Source organism: Mus caroli, chromosome 17 (genome assembly GCF_900094665.2).
Source record: "Mus caroli chromosome 17, CAROLI_EIJ_v1.1, whole genome shotgun sequence".
NCBI lineage: Eukaryota > Metazoa > Chordata > Mammalia > Rodentia > Muridae > Mus > Mus caroli.
In genome coordinates this window covers 21,550,137-21,571,056 of record NC_034586.1, presented here as the reverse complement: position 1 = coordinate 21,571,056, position 20,920 = coordinate 21,550,137, and the positions used below count along the sequence as shown (strand labels likewise).

The following is a 20,920-nucleotide window of genomic DNA, read 5'->3' as shown; positions in this document are numbered from 1 at the left end:
TGCTGGGATTAAAGGCGTGCGCCACCACGCCCGGCGGTTGAGGCTTCTTGTGATCATGTCCACACTATTGACAATGGCCAGGGACTTGCTGTCGTATAATTGACACTGGACACCGGAAGCAGAACGGCGATCGTCACTGAAGTCAGGCTATGCCCTCTAGGTCAGTGATGGCAAATGGTGGCCCTGTGTGAGCCTTATGTACAGACCCTGGACATAGTCCCTCCTCCTGGGACCATCAACAGACCTTCTCAGGACCACTTCTCTTCATGCCGTGTTTCAGAAAACAATTTGCCCAGTTTGGGTTTTGCTCACCTGACCCATGTGTTGGCTTCACTTGCATTCAGTCCTCCCTTGGGCAAGCCCTTAGCCTGAGGACCCGAGCAGTGGGCGGTGAGGGACAGGAGGAGGGCGAGACCAGGACTTGCCAGGGCACCTGCAACAGAGCGTTGGTGAGCCCATGAGAAGGAGTTCCCTGTGACCACCTCAACCACAGCTCCTCTTAGAATGGATGACCTGGAGGGGGCTGGCAGAGCCTTATCAGTTTCTGTGTACATAGCCTGGGCCAGCATGTGGTATGTCTGCTGGAACACACAGTATCTGCAAGTATGTGTATGTTTTCTGTACACGCGTACATGTGTGTAAGTGCCTCCTTGATTGTTGCTCTGTGTGCTTATAGTGTGAACACTGAGACCCCAAAACTCAGAGACAGAGGGTTGGCTCCATATTCTTCTAAGCCCCTCATTTCTGTAGTGGGACATAAAAGGGTCTCCCAGCCCAGGAGGAAGGGGTTTGTTTCCAGCGACACAGAGCAGACTCTTAGCAAAATCTCTTATGCCGCAGCAACAGGGCCTATGGAAGATGGCCATGCTCTGATGTTCTCTGTGGGCCATTGTCTCTGTCTCACTGTCTCCTTGGAGCCTGGCCTGGTTTATGCAGGAACTACCAAAGAGGGCTTGGTCTATGTCTTTCTGCCTAGACTAGTGGTGGCCCCTGCCACAGCCCCATCTTGTCCACACCAGGACCTCCTAGGACTGTGTTGGTGGAGCTGTGGTTCCAATGCTCTTTTGTACCACACTAGCTGTCCTGTGTCCCAGGGAGCTCAGCCTCCTCCCTTCCTTCCCTTGCAGCGGGTCCCCAGATCCAGTTTCATGTGGATGGGACGGCCAGAGCGTCAATACCCGCCTCTGCAGCAATATGACCCATAGCTACCCAAGGGCCCAAGGTATCCCCTTCTGTGTAGAAGTTTTTTCTCACCCACTCTGGAGCCCATAGCTGACAGTCGGAGAGTTCTGCTCATCCTGGCTGAAGTGTCTCAAAGCAGGGAAGCCCGAAGGCTGTGGGTCGTAGGTCCAGGACTAGCTGGATAATAGGCAGGGAGTGACTCAGGTTAGTTCCACGGGAGATGGAAAGGGAGAGAGAAATAGAAAGAGAGCTAGTATTAACATCTCGAAGGGTACCTGCCTGGGGAGGAAAACAGCCCCGCAAACAAACGTCACAACACCAGGGAGTGGCAGGGGAGGAAAGCTAGAGAACCTGGTCTTTCTTATCACAGGTTGGGCCCCGGGGACCCATGAGTGCCTTGTATCCAATTAGCAAATCTCACAAACAGTGAATCTCCCAAGCAGTGGGGGAGAGGTGCCCCCATGCCTTGTGGCCCAAACCCTCAGAGATCTCTGAGCTCTCAGTTCTAGAAGACAAGCCGGGGCTCAGCTTGAGCTGTTGGGGTGCCTTATGCCAGGGACTTTCCCTCCCACAAGGTGTACAGCCTGATGACTTTTGGGTCCCTACGACCTTCTGACTCTAGGAGGCCCAAGAGGTACACAGGAAGGCCACTACCCTGCGTAGGGAGCAAAACACGCTCAGATGCTTGGGAGTCTGCAACACTGTGGTCTAATTGGTGTCAGGTCTTACCTGAGCAGGAATATGGAGTCTAGTAGTGAAGGTTCTGTCCAGAGCAGGGGAGAGGCTACTTCTGACCAGATGGCCACATGATATAGTAGATCAGGTGTTCCGGATGCCAGCGGTCCAGGCTCAGATTCTGTCGATCCTTGCAGCTGAGTCCCAGAATGCAGGGCTGGTGTGGGTAAAGCTGTCACAGTTCATGATCATCTGTAAGCCTGGCCCAGGAAGCAGCCCGGGATGGCTCTGCCTAGTCAATCTACTGTGGTTGTGACACCTGCCAGGCAGGCCTGTGGGAAGGAGACTAGACTGTGCCAGGTAATGCTTGTATCAACCCCTTGGGCCCAGGCATAGCACGCACCTGCTCTTCAGCCCCAGGAGAAACTCAGGCTGAGCTTGGGCTGAGCTCAGGGTTGGCAGGCACCCAGCACACACCCTCCCCTGGAGGCCCAGCTTCATTCAGGGTGTGACAAGGGGCAGCCTGAATTCACGCATGTCTCATCTTTGAGCACATAGGTGTATCTGAACAGACTGTGCATCCCCAGAGCTTAAACATGCAAGCTGCTCCCACACTGGACATTAGGCATACACAGACAAGTATGGTAGGTGGGCATCGCCATCCTCTGGGTGCTAAAACCCAGTGCCATGCAGACATGTGGGCTGGGAAGCAGAGCGAGTGTGCAGAGAGGCATACATTGGACATCTATTCCAGTGGATGACTTCACTCAGGGCCTACAAGCTGCTGCCAAAACCGCAGGTCACCATCATCAGCACCAGGGCCAAGATGACGGCTCCACCAGGCAAGCCTCTGAGAGGGTGAGGTAAGAGGAAGGCATGCACGGGGGCTTCCAGCCTACCCGCTGGAGTGTATCCTGAGATGCAGCCTCTGGGCTGAAGCAGATGGGTCCTGAGTGTCCCAAGCTGGTTCCTGACTCATAGCCCTGACCATTGCCTACTTGAAGCTCTTACTTCGGAAGGGGCCGTGGAGAAGTAAGAAGGAAGGCTCCAGGGCCTTGAACCCCTGAAGTGTTGGTCTGAAGCCACACAATCACCATCTGCACCCAAAGGTAAACACCAAGTCTGCTTTGTAGCCCGTGCGAGGCTGGGAGCTGTGGTAACAGCCGATCACCGTCCCCCCAGGAGTCCCAGAGTCCTGCCTGGTGGGGGCCCCGTTAGGTTTGAGTCAGATGGCTTGGCTGTTTCCGAGTCTTCCTCAGAATGAGTCTCGCAGGGCTCCTGGGCTTCTGTCTGGACTAGTGTGACTGACAGAGCGGTCCCCAGCAGCTACATTTGGCACTAGTGAGGGGCACTCACTTTAGGGGCCTCCATTCTGGGAGGCAAGACAGACAGACAGACAGACAGGCCAAGTTGGAGGGAAGGTGGAGCAGGAGGCCAGGGCAAGGTCCTGGGGACACTTTTGGAAAAGTGTTCCAAATATAGTGGATAGGCTGACCCTGAGCCCCAGTATTAACCTGGGGTCAAGGGCAGACTGCCAATGGAGCCTAACTCCATTGCTGACCTTGGTTTGACCTTGGTTTTGGCTAAGGAATTGTTTTGTGTTTGTTGTATTCATCTGTGGTCCTGGTATCGAACCTAGGAAGTTGAGCATGCTAGTCAAGTCCTCCACCACTAACTTACATCTCCTGCTTTGGCTTAAAAGGCTGCTCTGGACACGAAGCTGGCTCCTGGGAGGAGGTGTCATGTGGTGAGGGTCTCCACCTACCTCCAGGGCCCAGGTAGGCTGGAGGAAGGAGAGTTTCCACATTCTAGCTTAGGCAGAGGTCACATACTTGGCTGCCCAGTGTGGGCTTGACCTCTAGGGCAGCCCTAGGCCCAGGATCAACAAATGATCATAACAGTAGAGTCATAGCTGATATGGCCACATCCCATCCCTCTCTTCTGTTGTGGCTAACTGAACCCTCCCACAGCCTTGCGCTAGTTCAAATCCTGACTTTCCAGTTGAGTATAGGGGGCCCCAGAGAGGCTGAGTGAGTGGCTCTAGGGCACACAGTAAGTGCCATTGCCAGAGAGCCCTGGGCAAGGCCTTCAGCACACTGCCCCTGCTTAGCTTGACCTTGTCTGAAGTGTTGGCCAGGTTGGCCTTGTCTTAGATGGCCCCTCCTCCAAGGAGCCTTGTATAATTAATTGATCTATATCCTTCCAACCTTGCCTGCCTCATAGCCACAGATGAGGGCGAATGTGCAAAGGTGGGTCCCCCACTGGGACTCTGGAGCCTCAGCAGGTGACATCCCATCTGGCATGGCAGCAGGTGCTAATCAAGTAGGTACAGGGGCCCAGGAGACCATGAGGACTGGCTGGGATTTTTCTAGGCAGACATAGTTTTTGGAGTGTTTTCTGGAGCAGGGCCCAGGCCTTCTGTTCCAACTTTCCTCCAACTTGGTCTGTCTGTCTTTCTGTCTGTCTGCCTGCCTTCCATCTATCTCACTTCTCCATGGCCTCAACTTTCCACTCTGTACTTGGCTACGGGGATAGTTCAGAGACCTCTCCTCCCCCTCACACTGACCACTGGTGTTCTCCCCCCGAGGGCAGGCTATAGCTGGTATACTGGTGCTGCCTAGGCACTTGGCACAGCTCAAGTCTGGCAGAGCCTGTGGCATGAGGTTGCATTCTTTTGCTCCCATAGCTGGCCTGTCCTTTGGGAGGTAGGATGGGTCATGGAAGTTGAGAGGAGCATTGGCCCTGAAGCTCCTGTGCCCTGGAGGGTGCTGGCTATGATGCCAGTCACTGCTTTGCTTCCTGTTCCACCAGGGCCATGCCTACCATGGGGGATTTGCTGCTTTCTCTTTGTAATAATGTGTGTGTTTAAGTGTGTGTATGTATGTGAGTGCATGTGTTTATGTGTATGTATGAGTACACGTTTATGTGTGTGCATGTGAGCACATGTGTTTATGTATGTGCTTGTGTGTGAATGCATGCGCATGTCTATGTGTATATGTATGAGTGCATGTGTGTGTTTATGTATGTGAATGCATGTGTGTTTGTGTGTATGCACATGAGTAAACGTTTATGTATGAGTGCACGTGTGTATGTGTGAGTGCATGTATGTGTTTATGGATGTATGAATGTGATTGCATGTGTGTAGATCAGAAGACAGTCCTGTCAAGTGTTAGTCTTGCCTTGTCTTTCATATTGCTTAAGTCTTTTTTGTTGCTGTTGTTTTTTTGTTTTGTTTTGTTTTTTGAGACAGGGTTTCTCTGTGTAGCCCTGGCTGTCCTGAAACTCACTCGGTAGACCAGGTTGGCCTTGAACTCAGAAATCCACCTGCCTCTGCCTCCCAAGTGCTGGGATTAAAGGCGTGCGCCACCACTGCCCGGCTTGAGATAAGTCTTATAGTTCAGAGTTGCATACACCAGGCTAACTGGCCCATACCCTTCCAAGGAGTCTCCTGTCTCTACCTCCCATGCCACAGTAGAAACTTGGGACTGTGAGCTCGCATGTCTGGCTTTGTGTGGCTTCTGGGGATCAAAACTCAGGTCTTCACACTTTCACAGCATGTGTGTCGTCACCCACTGAGTCGTCTTTCCAGCCCTCCCCAAAACTGCTTTTTAAAACAGGCTTTCTCCCAGCAGGCTGGCTTCTACCTTGCCATGTAGCTGAGGGTGACTTTGAACTTGGGATCTTCTGCCTCCCACCCTTGAGTGCTGGGATTACAGGTGTGCACCACCATATAGAGGATTGTTTGTTGCTTTGTTTGCTTGAATGTACTGCTGGGGTTGGAACCCAGGGTTTCATGAATGCTAAGCTGAGCTAAGCCCAGCCTTGTTCCCTCTGGGATAATTTGCCATTGGTGCTGGCTTGGCTTCTCAGAGGCAATGGCTCTCTCTTTTCTGTCTGAAAGCAGCCTCCTTATGCAGGAGCTGCCCCCGTATCTGGCATGTGCCTTGGTGCTCAGCTTCCTGAAGAAAGTCTTTTGGGAGTCTTGATAGATCCCTGCCTGAGGCCAGACAGAGAAGAACCCCTGAGAACCATAAAGTTGTGAGGTTGGCCCAGCCCCACTCCCTACAGGTCACAGGCTGTGGAGCATGCTCCTTAGAGTCCAGTGGCAGACAGGACCCAGCAGTGCCCCCATGTGGTGATAACAGGTATGACAGCTGCTGAAGAGAGGTGAGAGCTTAGGAGTTGGCTGCCAGGGAAGTGAGTGCCCAGTGCCCTGGGGCTGCAGAGCCATCCCTCCAGATGACCACTATGACTAGGCCTGTGCTAACCGAGGGACATCCTGAGGCACAACAGGAAAAGAACTGTGTCTCCCCATGGAAAGACAAGGAAAAAAAACCAAAAAACCAAAAACAAAAAACAAAACCTCGTGAGTGGCCAGTGGGGGCTAGCACAGCCTTCCAGTCTACTCCAAGCTCTCCTTTTGCAGACTGGGAAACTGAGGCACAGGAAGCAGAAGCAGGGCCTCATGGCCCTGGTTTCCATGAAATCTCTACCAAGATCTAGTGGGCATGGCTTCTGGTCTGGTCCATCACGGGAGTTGTAGTCCAAAGCCAAGAGTGGGGGCAGCTGAGAAGACACTGTAACGGGGAGGGACTGAGCAGTAGCCAGGCAGACTTCAGAGGGAACATTGGCTTTGTGATGTCCCTCCCATGAGCACTGGGACGCTGGGCACCTAGGCTACAGGCCAACATGAACAGTGGCTCTCCCAGAGGCTGTTTGAAAGCTGCTATAATGCTCCTAACTGGGAGGCGTCTTCTGGGGCCTGGGCCTAAGACCCATCTTCTGGTCCCTACTGAGAACCCTCAAGTTTCTCATCGCCTGTGAGCAAGGAAGGGCGGCAGCAGCCATGACCTTGAGGTCTATAGTGGGTCCTGCTAAGCAGTCACGGGCTAGAGGTCTACCAGGTTCAGTCAAGGGTACCCCACACCAGACATGCTCATGATCACTCTCAAGATTGATCACTGAACATTTATTCTTAATCCTAGACCCTAGCTACAGCCAGGGTGCTGTGGCTGTGTTGTGGCAGACATGTGAAGCCCAGAAGGCTCCCAGGAGAGGACCCGAAGGCTGGTGCTGATACTCTATGGCTATGTGGAAGCCAGGCAGGTGGTGACATGTCAACGCTCCAGCTAGGAGCCCATAGAACAGAAGCGGCATCCATGGCAGGCTTAGAGGACTGGGCATGCATGGAGGATGCCTCTGTAGATGCCCCAACACACTCCCATGCATTGGGGCCAAGCGCTAGATGCAGGCAGAGGAGGTGAGGCCCTGGCAGAGTTCAGGAAAGGCAAAGGCACATGACAGTGGCAGGCAGCAAGAGACAGGTTGGGGGCTGCAGGTGACCCAAGTCCAGGTAGGCTAATGCCAGGATGGTCCTTCTCAGGCACTGTGGGGCCCTGGGGGATCCTTGTTCCTGGCTTTGCCCTTCCTGGCTAGGGGTTTGGGCAAGCCTGGGGCTAAAGAGGCAGAAAGCTGTACCAGAAGGAAAACCTGAGCTTCCTCTGGAGAAATGCCGAGCGAGAGAAGACTTACCTACTGGACATCTCTCCCACTGCCCAAAAACCCTGTCCTCAGCAATCATGGCTGCCTAGCTGCTGAATGGTATAGTTCTCAACCCCCAACGCCCAGAGGCCCTTAGTTGTCTGGCTCCAGTGTCCACTCTGATAGCCACTGCAGGCACGATGCTCTCTGTGCCTCCGTCTCAGGAGGGGGCCGACCTGGCCTGGGCTGTGGGGTGGAGGGGCTGCAGGGCCTTGGCTCTCCACTCATAGGGTCGGGGTCAGGGTCAGTCCTCAGGGCCTGGATGAGCTGTTCAAGGGGTTGAACACAGGTACTGGGACTCCAGCAGGCATCGAGGGCAGGCAGGAAGGGGTCAGGCGTACAGGCCTCCACGCACTCTGCCTGTGTGGGGATGCGGAGGTAGAAGGCGTGCAGCATCATGCGGAAAGGTTGGTCCTCCTGGTCCTCAGCCTGGCCATAAGTCAGGTCACCCACGATAGGGTGGCCAAGGGCACTGCAGTGCACACGAAGCTGGTGTGTCCGGCCTATGGGATCAGGGACGGGAGGTCAGGCTGGGAGGAAAGCCATTCTTTGTCACATCCCTTGCTCTTACAGTATCCAACAAGTTCTCTGGGTTGGCTGTGGAGTCTCCGGGCAGGCCCCACCCCCACCCCACCCCCCGGCTTGCTGCTGTGTGTTACAGTGCTGAGGAATGAACTGTCTTCTTTCTCCCTTTTTTTAAAGAATAATTTAATTTTGAGTGTGTGTGCTTTGTTCCTACATGTGCCTGCTTGATGCTACACTGTTGAAGTAAATCAGAAGACAACCTTTTTTTTTTTCTTTTTTGGAGACAGGGTATATATAAATATATATATATATATATATATATTTTTTTTTTTTTTCTTTTCTTTTCTGTGCAGCCTTGGCTGTCCTGGAACTCACTCTGTAGACCAGGCTGGCCTCAAACTAGCCCTGGCTGTCTTGGACCAGATGGGCCTCAAACTCACAGAGATCTGCTGCCTGTTTCTGCCTCCAAAGTGCTGGGATTAAAGGCGTGTGCCACCATTTCACAATGCTCAGAAGACACCTTCTAAGATTCTCCTCTCTCCTTCCACCATGTTTGTCTGGGACTCCAACTCAGACTGTCTGGCTTGGCAGAGAGCGCCTTCGCCTGCTGAGCCACCTCACGTAGTTAAAGATGCGCGTGAACTTCTGATCTTCCTGCCTCTATCTCTAGGGTGCTACAAATGCTACCACACCTGCTTACCCAGTCTTCTTTTTTAAAGAATGAACCCCTTGCTAGTCTGTCATGGCACACACCTTTACTCCCTCTGGAGAGGCAGAGGCGGGCAGAGTTCGAGGCCAGCCTGGTCTATAGAGTGAGTTCCAAGGCAGTCAAAGCTTCACAGAAAGAAAAGAAAAAAAGAAGAAAGAAAAGTTCGGCTCTCTTCTGATTAGCTGCTTTGCAGATCTGTGCCACTACGAAGGAAGGGCAGGGCAGGGCAGGGCAGGGCAGGGTGGGGCAGGCCCTTGGTATGGGATTCATTATATTTCTTGCTACAAATCAGACATTGGGACTCAGGTCAAGAGATTGGTCGGGGTGGGCCATAAGGGCATAGCCAGGGAGACAGACCCTTGATCTAGCTGGAGAGATCAGCTTGACAGCCAGGGTACATGCAAACACCAGCAAGGATCTTGCTATCGGCTCTGCCCGCACACCTGGTATACCCCCAGGCAGGCCACAATGCCTATACCTCAGGGTCCTTTCTTATATGATGAACTCCTGCCCTGGACATACCTGTAAGTGGCTTTAGCAGCACTTTGGACACAGGGTCACCAGCATATAGGCCGTGTTCCAGGACCAGCAGCTCTGTGAGACTTGGCTTTGGGTTCTCACAACCTAGATGAAAAGTAAAGTGTAAGCCCTACAGCCTGAGCCAACTCCAATTTCCACCTGTCTGGCCGTTCCCATTCACGCAGGCTCTGGAGACATGCCCATGGCCCCCACAACAAACCACTATTACCATGAGTGCCCTCGATGCACATGGTATGGGTCCGCCCCTCCGCGCTATTCCTGCCAATGGCATAGTTGATCGTCACTTGGCTTTCCTGGACGTGGCCTCGGACCTGTCGAGCAAGGACATCACATGCAGCTCACTGGGCCACACTGTCATCTCTGAGAAGAATGTGGCTGAGCTCTAGGTAGACACATAAGCCTGGCACGGAGCTTGAGTTGAGAGGCCTGCTGGAGTAGGCTGTGAGCCTTGGGTCTCCACACAGCATCCCAGGAACTGGCCAGGACTTACCAGTGCCAGGTAGGCTTTGGTGACTCGCCGTTCCTTGAAGCATTTATAAGCACTGCCCGCAGCTGCCTTATTCAGGGCTACGCACAGTGCCCCACTGGTGGAGAAGTCCAGCTGGTGGCAGAACCTGGGAACGGGCAGAAGAGCAGCAGTGGCTGGACCCTGTGGTGCTCTGGTTAGCACCTTTGTGGCAGAGTCCAGTGTCCCAGCATCCTTTGGAAGGATGCTGCAGTGGGGCTCTCCATGTTGGCTGTGTACCTGAACCCATAGCAGGTGTCAGGGTCAGCCAGCTCTGGGAAGTGATGTCGGAGCTGCTTCTGTAGGGTCAGGGTCTCCCGCCAGGTCTTGCTATCAATGCGCAGGTCCCAGTGCTTGTTCACCACCAGGAAGTCGCTGCTCTGGTACACGATGGACAGATTTTCCATGCTGCCAGGCTCCATGGTGGGGCTGCACGCAGGTGGGAGTGAGCCTGGGGTAGGAGGGTGCCTGACCTGGACTTCAAGTACTGTGCACACTTACTGGGGCCAGCACCTGCTGGAACCCTTTATGTCTTCCACAAGGGCCCATGCCAGGGGTGTCAGCTCCGGAATGGGAGTCTGGCCAAGGTCAGGTGATTCTGACTTGCCATGGACTCAGGGTTAGGGAGCTCTCCCTGACTTGAAGTGAAATAAACAGCCTGGTTGTCCAACTCACGCCTACACACTTCACGCTAGGTTATTGCCCAGGACCACCCAGGACTTCAAGCGCTCCCTAACTTGCCTCCCACCAGCCTGTGACCACAGGCAGACCCTTTAGGACTTACCTGCAACAGGGCCAAGGGACCAGGATGTCACTTCTCAGCTCTGCATCCAACCTTGCTTCCCTATACTAGGAACCAGGTCTTGGCCTGGCTGGCGCGCAGCTCCGCCTTTTCACCCTGCCCATTCCACTTTCCTAATGGATGGTCGTACTGGCCAATGGTATTCCGGGCCTGGAGCTCCGCCCACTGAAGAATGGTAAGGCCCTACCCGAATAGTCTGCGCACGCGCTTTTTTAGTCCCACCTATTTCCCCGCCTCCCCCACGGATTACTTACTGTACAGGCCAATAGAAAGCGTTCTAGGTCCTCCACTTCAACCATTGAACTATTATTCCTCTCCTCCCGCCCTCTGGGAGTAAGACCCGCCCTTCCCCGCTGGCCAATGGCGGGCGCCTCTGGGAACGTCGGCTGTTGATTGGCGGTATTGGAGGCTCTCGGGGAGGGGTAGCGTGCGGTGGCGGCGGCGCGGGAAGTTCTGAGGGACTCTGAGCTGTGGGAATTGTGGCCTGGCTCCATGGAAGACTACGAGGAAGATCTGTATGGTGTGGAGGATGACTTCCAAAACCAGTTCGCAGCTGAGCTCGAAGTGCTGGCTGAACTGGAAGGTGGGCGCGGGTCCCGGGTCGTGATTGCATCCTGCTGCAGCAAGGAGAGCTGTGTGGATGGGATTGGTAACGGCTGGGAGTTCGCTTCTTGATGTGTGTTGCTGCTGTCAACCTCTGTCTCAGCAGGAACACGGGACCTGGCTCCTCCTGGGACCCTCCAAACTCCAGCGAGCCGCCCTCCGCTAACCTTCGAAGAGGCCATCGCTGGTGGGGACACTGTCCCGCGGCCCTGCCCCGCAGGGTCGCCAGGAAATGTCAGCCGCAATACTAGAAAGAATGTTCGTAGGGACCAGCTCGCGCCCTCCAGTATGTCCGATTGGGGACTGAGCACTTAAAGTCGGGGAATTCTGAGGATCAGTTTTCTATTTTTTCACCTCTTTCTGCCTCTGTCTCTGCAGGCCCCATGGTCAAACGGCCCAGGTTGGACGTGGTGAAGAAGCTGAACTTTGAGCCAGATATGGAGGAGCTCTTGTATCCAGATTCCCCTCCTGGGGACATTACCCCTCCACCGAGTCCAGAGGTCTTCCCTGAGATGTGGGATGCTGGGTGTGTTGCTTAAGGGCATGTAATTCTGACTTGGAAAGCTGCCTGTCCCAGGATGAGGCTCTGGAAGTGGATGTCTATGGGACGGGACAGCAAGAGGAGTGAGTGCGGGTCAGGCACCCCATTGAGAGTGACAGGGAGCTGCTTGTCTCTCCTAGGTACACAGATGCTAATGCTGACAAAGACCTCATGCAGACATTGCCAAGTCCCCGCAATCCTGTTCTGAGAAGACCTCCTATCTTAGAAGATTATATCAATGTGACATCCACAAGTGGAGAACGGGCCTTTTTGGTGCTTCGGGCTGACCTCGTAGGCCCTGGGATGCAGGTGTGTGACCATAGCATGGGGTTTGTCATGGCGTTGGTTCTTTTATGTTGCCAGTAGACTCTCAGCAGGCTCTGAGGCCAGTTTCACCTATCTGAATTGCTAGAAGCAGGCACTCCGGGTAGTCCAGTGTTGGAAACAGCAGTGCTACTTTTGAGGCTATGTGGCCTTAGAGTGCCACCTTGTACCCCATATATTAGCTTTCTGTCTTTCTTTTCCTCTTCACCCTAAAGCTGACCTCCCTTGGACCAGGCCCATCTGAGGGCAGTATCCATCTCCTCTCTAACTAGGAAAGGTCATTTCTGTCCCTCTGTCAGCGGGGGGGGGGGCACTGTGGATGCCTCCATGACCTGGGAGGGTTACAGAGATGACAAATCTGTCTTGCCCAGAACTCTCTTCTAGATGTCCATTGGCGAGGCTGTGGCCAACTGGACCTGCTGGGTGTCCCCTTCGCCTCCTTGAAGGAGCAAGTTGACAGCAAGGTAGGTTTAGTGGAGTAGGGAATTTGTGTGTTGAGTCTGGTGCTGGCTGAACTTGTCCTGACCCCAGCCTATCCTGTTTTTATAGAGACGGCAACAACTGCTGGAGGATGCCCAACAGCTTTCAGCCACTCTACACAGGTGACTCGTACACTTCCCACTCCAGGAACACTTGTCAGTTTGGGCATATCTGGTGGGCACGGTCACTGTGTCCCCTCTGTGGTGAATCAGGACTTGTGTCTCTTTAGCCTCAGGTCTGAAGGAGAGGAGGCTGTGCTTGAGGGGCCCCCTGCGGAGGAGCCAGCCCCTGGCCAGGACACCGCTCAGCACTGCCTCTGGGTGGATGAGTTTGCACCTCAGCATTACACGGAACTGCTCAGTGATGATGTGAGCTCCCATTCTCACTCATGGGTGACCGCCTTGCCGTATCAGCAAGGGGAAGGGTCCAGGGTCCAGTTGATGTTTGTGTTGGTGGGCCATTGGATGCTAAGGATGATGTTGGGACTCTGAGTCAGCACAAAACCTGTTTTACTGCTTGTTGACTGTGACCTGCTGTGGGTTTTGTTGGAGGTCTGGATGTCCTAGCCCTGTGGTTCTCAACCTTCGGAACGCTGTGGCCTTTTATACAGTGTCTCTGTTGTGGTGACCGCCAATTGTAAAGTTATTCTCATTACTGCTTCATAACTGTAATTTTGCTACTGTTATGAATTGTAATGTAAATATCTGTTTTCCAATGACCTTAGGTGACCCCTATAAAAGGGTCATTGACTCCCATGGGGATTGTGACCCACAGGTTAAGAAGCACGGTCCTGGCCTGACCTCTTGCTCTCCCTCAGTTGGTGCCAGCTTGGCCTGGGGTGAGGCCTCAGTGAAGTTGTTGATAAGCAGGGCCTGGGCCTTCTGAGCCTCAGTGTCACCTTCTGTGTTAAAAGTGTGGGCTTGCCGGGCGTGGTGGCACACCGCCTTTAATCCCGGCACTCGGGAGGCAGAGGCAGGCGGATTTCTGAGTTCAAGGCCAGCCTGGTCTACAAAGTGAGTTCCAGGATAGCCAGGGCTATACAGAGAAATCCTATCTCAAAAAACCAAAAAAAAAAAAAAAAAAAAAAAGTGTGGGCCCACCCTCAGGCTTTGCTCTTACAGTTTACCAACCGCTGCCTACTCAAGTGGCTGAAGCTATGGGACCTTGTGGTGTTTGGCCGTGAGAGGCCTGCCCGGAAGCCCAGACCTGGTGTAGAGCCCACCCGGGTTGGGAAGGAGGCTACAGCCCCTGGCAAGTGGAAAAGCCATGAGCAGGCACTGGAGGAGATGCTAGAAGCCGAACTAGACCCTAGCCAGAGGCCTCGGCAGAAGGTAAACCCACCTGGCCTATCTGAACCTAGGGCTTTGCCCTCTGGGTAGCCAGTGCTATTGCAGTCGTCTCTTTGGGGGAAGGGTAGCCTGTGAGGCATCGTTAACTCTTCTAGAGTCTGTGGGTTCAATGACATCAGGGTTGGCATCAAGTGCTAGTGTTGTGAGTTTGAAGTTAAATCCATTCTCCTAAGGGTTTAGATAAAGTCAGCACAGGATGCTGGGCAGCGGGGGACGGGCTTCCGTTCCTGTCAGGTCCCCACATAACCTGCTGCATGCACAGGGTTTTCTCCTACTGAGTGTTCTGGGTGTTCTCATGTGATGGCTGGGGTATGGGGAACAGTGATTACCTTCTTTCCAGTACCTGGCTACTGGCCAGGAGCTCCCTGGAGACTAAGGGATCGGCAGTCTGTCCTCCTCTCTGACTGTAGGTGGCACTGTTGTGTGGCCCTCCAGGACTAGGCAAGACCACGCTGGCACATGTGGTCGCAAGGCATGCAGGGTATTGCGTGGTAGAGATGAATGCAAGGTGAGTAGAGGAGACCCTCGTCTGGGGCTTCTGTGAGGCTGAACCTGTGGTGCAGTTCTCAAACCCTGGCTAGTGGGTGGGGCTAGGGTCCTGGATATTGGATGTAGGTGGCTGGGGTTGGGGCATGTTTTTCATGGCTCCCTGAAGTTGGTGGTAGCTACATCCTGTGAGCGCCTCATAGCATCCTGCTGGGATGCTGGCTGCTACCTAGTAACTCTTGGCCTTGCTCTTCCAGTGATGACCGTAGCCCGGAGGCCTTCCGTACACGCATTGAAGCAGCTACGCAAATGGAGTCGGTGCTGGGTGTGGGTGGGAGGCCCAACTGCCTGGTTATTGATGAGATCGACGGGGCCCCCACGGTGGGTCTCTGCATTCTACATGGGTGGGTGGTCAGGCAGGCTGAGCGCACTGGGGCTTCCGCTTACTGACCTCTTGTGTGCCTCCCTGAAGGCAGCCATCAACGTTCTTTTGGGTATCCTGAATCGCAAGGGTCCGCAGGAGGCCGAGCAAGGAGGCACAGCTGTGGCCACAGGGGGGCGGCGGCGCAGGGCCGAGGGGGGTCTCCTAACCAGGCCTATCATCTGCATCTGCAATGATCAGTGAGTGTGGTGGGGGTATGGGGCCTTCATAGGCAAAAGGGTCCTCTGGCCTGCCTTCTCGCGTGGCCCACCGCAGGTCCTGTTCTGCAGGTTCACACCTTCTCTGAGGCAGCTGAAGCAGCAGGCTCTTCTGCTCCACGTCCCCCCAACTCTGCCCTCCAGGCTGGTGCAGCGGCTCCAGGAGGTCAGCAGGGCAGGGATGGGGGGCAGCTTCTATCCCGATCTCCCCGCCCATGTTCCTCCCCTCTGAGCACCTTGGTTCTGTCTTGTATTGAGCTGTCGGGTTGTAGTATAGTCCTATCACGGGACCTGCCCTGCACCCTCTGGCTGCCCCCAGCACAGAGCTGTTTACCGGCATCCAGGGAACCAGGTCGTGCCACAGGGTTGGCTCTGAGGGTGTGCTAGACTGGGCATGGGTCCTCTCAGCAGGGACAGACACTCTAGTGCTTATCCCGCCTCTAGATCTCCCTGCAGCATGGCATGCGCTCTGACCCGGGTGCACTGGTTGCCCTCTGTGAGAAGACTGACAATGACATCCGTGCCTGCATCAACACCCTGCAGGTGGGCACGTGGCTTGGGTGAGGCAGGGTGGGGTGAGATGGCTGCTGCTTACTCCGCCCTTTTCCAGTTTCTGTATGGGAGGGGCCGGCGGGAGCTGAGTGTGAAGGCTGTGCAGACCACTCATGTCGGCCTGAAGGACCAGCGCAAGGGGCTGTTCTCTGTATGGCAAGAGGTCTTCCAGTTGCCCAGGACTCAAAGGTAGGTAGCCCAGGTGGTATGAGTGGGCCAGCCTTGGTCCAGATGTCTCAGTTGCCTAGAGCCCTTAGACACCGCCTGATGCCGCCAGGGCTCCAGGACAGCTGTTTGGCTTCACTGTGTCCTCTTGGTAGGGTCCTGACTTGGGTTGGGGGCCCAGTTTCTACCCCAAGGGGAGTTGGCTAGAGCTTCCTAAATCTGTGGCCTAGAGGGCGACCCTCCCTGACCTTACCCTGGTCAGTTCAGGGAAAGTCTTTTGCTCCTAGATGGCCCTGCTTGGAGACTCTTGTACCTTCAGAGTGATATAAAACAGGCCAGCCAGGGCTTCCCTCCAGCATACAGAATGTGGCTAGGATGGCTGCCGGCACCTTTGCTTCCACTGGGCGTGGCCCCAGCCTCAGCACCCTCTACTTTCAGGAGAATCGTGGGCCAGGACCTGATGCTGCCAGCCCACGCTCTCTTGCTCAGTGATGGTGACAAGAGCTCTCTGACCTTGGCCTCCCAGCGCTTTTACAACATCCTGCGTGTGACCACCTCTGCGGGCGAGCATGAGAAGGTTGTCCAGGTACCTGAGCCCACCTCAGCTCTCGTGACGCTAGTACTAAATGAGTAGATACTAAGCAGGAGATGTCCTAGGTGGGTTCCAAAGTAAAGGGTGTGGATGGACAGGTGTCAGGCATCTGAGGGGAGGGGAGGATCAAGGATGGGCCACAAGGAAGGACCCTCAGGCCCAAAAAGGGAACTAAAGGAATAATGTTGGAGGTGACAGAAGGCAGGGAGCCTAGGCATCTAAGGATGAGTTTTGGGCTGGTAACTGGGAACCATCTGGAGAGCCCTGTGAGGTCCATGCTGGGGCCTGGGCTTACAGGGACTAGATAGTAGCCGGAGGGTGCCTGTGGTATGGAGGGCAGGTAGAGAGGTATGCACTTGAGCAAGAGACATAGCCTCCCCTACTCCCCAAAGGCCTGGCTTAAGCTGCTTCCAGCTCTAAGCAGCTTTGGATTAGTGGTTGGGAATCCACTGACAATCTGGAAATGAGCAGTTTAGAGGGCGTATGGGGTATGGCCAGTGGGAACTGGACTCGCACAGGCAAGCTGGGGCAGCTATGTCCTGAATTTTGAGGATGTAGCTTTCTGCTCTAACTTCCGGAAGGGTGGAGAACTGGAGCACATGCCGCCTCCTCACTTGTCTCAGGGCCTTCATTAGACTAGTAAGGTCCTTCCCTGGTTTTGGCAGCTGATCCCTACCCCTTGGACTTCGCAGAGCAGGAGCTAGTGGGAGGGTCCCGAGACTGATGCACACACACACTGGGGAGATGAGGGCGTCAGGGGGTCAGGGCCTGCCTACTCCTGCAGGGTTCATGGCCTGCTCACCGCTCTTAGGGCCTGTTTGACAACTTTCTACGCCTTCGGCTTCGGGACTCCAGCCTAAGCACCGTGTGCTGTGCCCTCGACTGGCTGGCCTTTGATGACCTGCTGGAGCAGGCTGCCCACCGTGGCCAGAGCTTCCAGTTGCTGTGCTACTTGCCCTTCTTGCCTGCGGCCTTCCACGTGCTCTTTGCCTCCAGCCATGTGCCACGAATCACTTTCCCCAGCAGCCAGCAGGAGGTGTGCCATCTGCAGAGTTTGTGCTTAGGGTCTGGCTCCTGGGGGGTTTCTGCTCCCCTGGCCCCGGCTCACTTTCTGTCCTAGGCCCAGACTCGGATGAGCCAGACAAGGAACCACATACAGACACTGGTGTCAGGCATGGCACCGGCCACGCGTAGCCGGGCCACACCACAGGCCCTTGTTCTAGATACTCTCTGCCTGCTCCTGGATGTCCTCGCACCCAAGCTGCGCCCCGTGAGTGTCAGATACGGAGGAAAGGGTGGAGTTTGTGGTCCAGGTGGCTCTGGGCATTGTCCAGTTGCCCAACCTGTGCCCTCTTGACCCTAGGTGAGCACACAGCTGTACAGTGCCCGTGAGAAGCAGCAGTTGTCCAGCCTTGTGGGCACCATGCTTGCCTACAGTCTCACCTACCATCAGGAGCGCACACCTGATGGGCAGTACCTCTACAAGCTGGAGCCGTGAGTGCCCCTGTGCCTGGGGCAGGGGGGACACCTGGGGACATGCAGTGTGTGTGTGCCAAAGCCAGTGTGGTCTTGGTGAGGTGTCCAAGGTGTTGTGGGTTGCAGTTTAGGCCTGGCACAGATGTGGCTGGCACTAGGCCTCATCCTACGTCAGACACAATTTTGATTCCAAGTTTCAGTGTAGGGGTCATATAACCTCTGTCCATCCCAGGGTGGATAGCCTGTGTGTCTGAAGCTCCTTGGGGTTCTAGAGGGCTCGAGGCACAGCAGCAGTAGCAACCTTGGTATCCTGCAGTTTAGTGAGGGTCCCAGTGTCCCTGCCTGTTCTTGCTCCTTTTCTGTAGCCCCGTGCATGTTCCTTGTCTTCTCCACTTATAGTTGGAGAACCCCCAGCTGCCATGGGGTTAGGCTGTAGCATTGTCAGGACCTTGCCCTACACCCAAGATCTTGAATCTGGTGTATGGGTTGGTGCCATAGGCAGACCCTGGCTCTACTGACCCCACACCCTAGCTCTTAGACTTGGTGCAATAGGCAGATTACCTCTGCTGACTGGTACCGTGGTATCTTGCCTCACCCACCTGGGCAGGAATGTGGAAGAGGTCTGCCGCTTCCCTGAACTACCTGCCCGAAAGCCCCTCACCTACCAGGCTAAGCAGCTTATTGCCCGGGAGATTGAAATGGAGAAGATGCGGAGGGCAGAGGCTTTGGCCTTGGCTCGAAGTGGCCCCCAGGTAAGTTTGTCCCTGGTGTTGAAACAGCATACAACATCAGTGGTTTGGCCTTGGCTAGCCGACTCTCATGCTTCCATTCAGGAGGACCAGGGTTCCTCAGGGCCTGCAAGTCTGTGGACAGACAGTGGGGAAAAGGGGACAAGGCAGCCTGCCCCACGTAACCATGAGCAGCGCCTAGAACACATCATGAAGAGAGCAACCGTGCAGGAGCAGGTGTGTATGTGTTGGGGGTAGGGCTGGAGCAAGATGATTACCGGAGGGTGGGGCTTGCCCCGATCCCAAGGAGCCACCTGTTGAGCTCAGAAAGTGGGCAGTGGTTCGTAGAGGTCCTCCTAGTCGCAGGCCTTGCTCAGAGGCCTTGGGAGTCTCCTCTCACATGGGAAAGGCCTAGGTGTGCCTGCTTGTTCACTGGCAACCTGACGGCCCTCTTTTCTGCTAGCCTGAGAGGGACTTCTTTGGACGTGTGGTCATCAGGAAAGTGGCAGTCCCGAGCAGAGGTGTGTGTGGGTCACAGAAGGAAGGGGGGGGGGGNGGAGACATAGCCTGGGGTCTGCTGAGGTGCAACCTTTTGGTCCCTGCAGAGGTTGAGGCCCCCCGGAAGGACGCGGACGAGTGGCGCATGGGTGTGGCAGTGGGCAGGAGTGAAGTGTGGTTCCGATTCAACGAGGGCGTCTCAAATGCTGTTCGGCGCAGCCTGTACATCAGGGACCTGCTGTAGCCCCACTGCCCCAGGACATCAGATTGCACTGGCTCCCACAGGGAATGGACTAAAGCAGAGACACCCGGAGAAGTCTATTTATAAAGTCACACCTTACAGAGAGTGTGGGTCAGGCTCATAGGATGGTGCACTTGGCCTTCTCTACCCAAGGGTTGTTCTTCATCAGGTCTGGGTTCAGGAAGGGGTCCTTGGGGATTCCATCCTCAATCCACTTGAGAAGCCTGTGAGTGGGGAGTTTCAGTGAGTGTCGGTCATTCCCATGGCACCTGCCCACTGGGGGTGTGAGGTCCTGGTTCACACAAGGGGCAGTAGTGGCTGGACAGGTAAATGACAGACATCATGGGGCACTCACTCGGGGATGGTCTTGGACGACATCTCCCTCTTGAAGGCCAGTTGGTACTTGAGGCTCTCTACCTCCTTCTTCATCTGGGGCACATCCCACTCCTCCATGGCGTCGGGGGCGTCGGTGGTAGCCAGCCTGAGGCTGATGGGCAGGAGAAGCGAAAAGAGCTGGGTCTGCAGCCCCCACCCCCATGCCACCCTCAACCCCAGAACAGAGGGAGATCCTGGGAGCTGCTGCCCATTGGATCATACCACCCATTGGTCCTTCCTGAGGTCTGGAGTGATGTTGGCAAAGAGCCTGAAGAGGGCCACAGGGACCCACTAACAAGACCCCTGGGCCTTCTCTACCCAGTGGGGCTGATTAGCTGCAGAGCAAACTTTCCGTTCTTGGCTGGGCAAATGAGCCTGAGAAGGCCCAGCCCTGGATTGGGAGGACAGACTCATTCCTGCCTAGGGAGATTAAAAAATGGACTTCTGAGTACTCAGGGCAGCCCCCACCCTCCTTCCAGACCCACTTCTAACTCACACCCTGGGTGCGATGAGAACCCTGAGATGCTGGGTGCTGCCTGGCCCTCCTGGATGCCTGTTTTGCATGGGTAAAGAGGCCGAGAGGCCAAGTTAATCGCGGGGCTGGGAGGATTTGTCTGCAATTTGCATGTAGGGTGGGGTATGTGCAGAATGTCTGGGGACACAGGCCTTTCAGCAAGCCCAGGACTTGGGAGGTGGGTAGCCTTCCTGAGACCAGTGTTTTCAGACCCAGTCACTGACCTGACTAGGGAGAGCTGTCAGTTGGAGCACAACAACGGGCCTCCCTTTACCCCTCCCTAGCTAGGTGCACTCCAAAAGACCAAGTCTCCGGTTCTCCCTCCAATCACAGCTTCCACGACCTTGAGAGGGGTCTGGCACCGAGTACCAGACACATCCGGGCAAAGCTTCCATCCCGGGATACTGAGCTGAGCTGGCCTTGGGGAGAGCCTAGGACCCAGCCTTTAGAGTGGCCCATCCTAAAGAGGTCCTGGCAGGGCTCGGAAGGAACCAGTGAGAGGTTGGGTGGGCTAGTATTCCTGGTAGTGTGGGGCCGCCTGCAGAGTACCTTTCCTAGAGACCCCCAAGTTACAGTGCCCCACCCTGCTAGGTTCTCCCGCGCCCCACACGCCGACAGGCACGTGGGCGGAGGATCAGCTGCGGGTCCTCCACAATGGGAGCATCTGGGCTGGGGGCATGGCCCACCACTGGCCCTACCTGCGCTGCTGCCGCCGCCGGAGCCCGGCCGCCGGTGCACCCCGAGACGCCCCCGGCCAGGCGCACGGCGGCGCACACGGGCACTGCGGGCGGCGCGCACGGCGCAGGACAGACGCGCCCCCGTCGCGCAGCGATGGCTCCTGCGCCGCTGGACTCGATCTGTCGGCCGCCCCGCCCCTG

The 20,920-nt window shown here is 55.4% G+C and overlaps 4 protein-coding genes across 7 annotated transcripts in view; 1 reads left to right on the top strand and 3 right to left on the bottom strand.

Annotated features, from left to right (window-relative positions):
* Positions 1-2,173, bottom strand: part of LOC110284322 (mesothelin-like protein) — a 12,556-nt gene extending 10,383 nt beyond the window's left edge. The window contains exons 1-3 of the mRNA XM_021150038.1: positions 1,912-2,173; positions 1,255-1,355; positions 313-433 (exon numbers count right to left, since the gene is read on the bottom strand). Of these exons, the coding sequence (XP_021005697.1) occupies positions 313-433; positions 1,255-1,297 (164 nt within the window). The 5' untranslated portion in view covers positions 1,298-1,355; positions 1,912-2,173. The remainder of the gene's footprint in view (positions 1-312; positions 434-1,254; positions 1,356-1,911) is intronic.
* A 4,632-nt stretch (positions 2,174-6,805) lies between these two features.
* Positions 6,806-10,592, bottom strand: Rpusd1 (RNA pseudouridine synthase domain containing 1). 3 transcript variants are annotated; one of them, XM_021149414.2, is made up of 6 exons: positions 10,462-10,592; positions 9,918-10,106; positions 9,663-9,786; positions 9,381-9,483; positions 9,155-9,256; positions 6,806-7,901 (listed from the first exon to the last, which is right to left on the bottom strand). In XM_021149414.2, the coding sequence occupies exons 2-6, from the start codon at positions 10,097-10,099 to the stop codon at positions 7,492-7,494; spliced, it is 921 nt and encodes a 306-aa protein (XP_021005073.1). In that variant the 5' UTR covers positions 10,100-10,106; positions 10,462-10,592; the 3' UTR covers positions 6,806-7,491. The 3 variants fall into 3 exon arrangements, with proteins under 3 accessions (XP_021005073.1, XP_029326752.1, XP_021005074.1); XM_021149415.2 differs by having other exon boundaries at positions 6,812-7,901; positions 9,918-10,128; positions 10,462-10,569; XM_029470892.1 differs by lacking the exon at positions 9,918-10,106.
* A 301-nt stretch (positions 10,593-10,893) lies between these two features.
* Positions 10,894-19,274, top strand: Chtf18 (chromosome transmission fidelity factor 18). Of its 2 annotated transcripts, none has more exons than XM_021149122.1 (22): positions 10,894-11,062; positions 11,189-11,368; positions 11,461-11,608; positions 11,764-11,932; positions 12,319-12,411; positions 12,497-12,549; positions 12,657-12,795; positions 13,549-13,758; positions 14,187-14,284; positions 14,520-14,643; positions 14,735-14,883; positions 14,974-15,067; positions 15,346-15,444; positions 15,512-15,642; positions 16,057-16,204; positions 17,022-17,246; positions 17,331-17,480; positions 17,574-17,704; positions 18,294-18,438; positions 18,520-18,651; positions 18,878-18,935; positions 19,020-19,274. In XM_021149122.1, the coding sequence occupies exons 1-22, from the start codon at positions 10,972-10,974 to the stop codon at positions 19,154-19,156; spliced, it is 2,904 nt and encodes a 967-aa protein (XP_021004781.1). In that variant the 5' UTR covers positions 10,894-10,971; the 3' UTR covers positions 19,157-19,274. The 2 variants fall into 2 exon arrangements, with proteins under 2 accessions (XP_021004781.1, XP_029326729.1); XM_029470869.1 differs by having other exon boundaries at positions 10,920-11,062; positions 11,186-11,368; positions 19,020-19,167.
* On the bottom strand, positions 19,202-20,812 carry Gng13 (G protein subunit gamma 13). Its single transcript, XM_021149124.2, has 3 exons — positions 20,741-20,812; positions 19,509-19,640; positions 19,202-19,377 (listed from the first exon to the last, which is right to left on the bottom strand). Exons 2-3 carry the CDS (start codon positions 19,604-19,606, stop codon positions 19,272-19,274), a joined length of 204 nt encoding a protein of 67 aa, XP_021004783.1. The 5' UTR covers positions 19,607-19,640; positions 20,741-20,812; the 3' UTR covers positions 19,202-19,271.
* Positions 20,813-20,920: the final 108 nt, after the last annotated feature.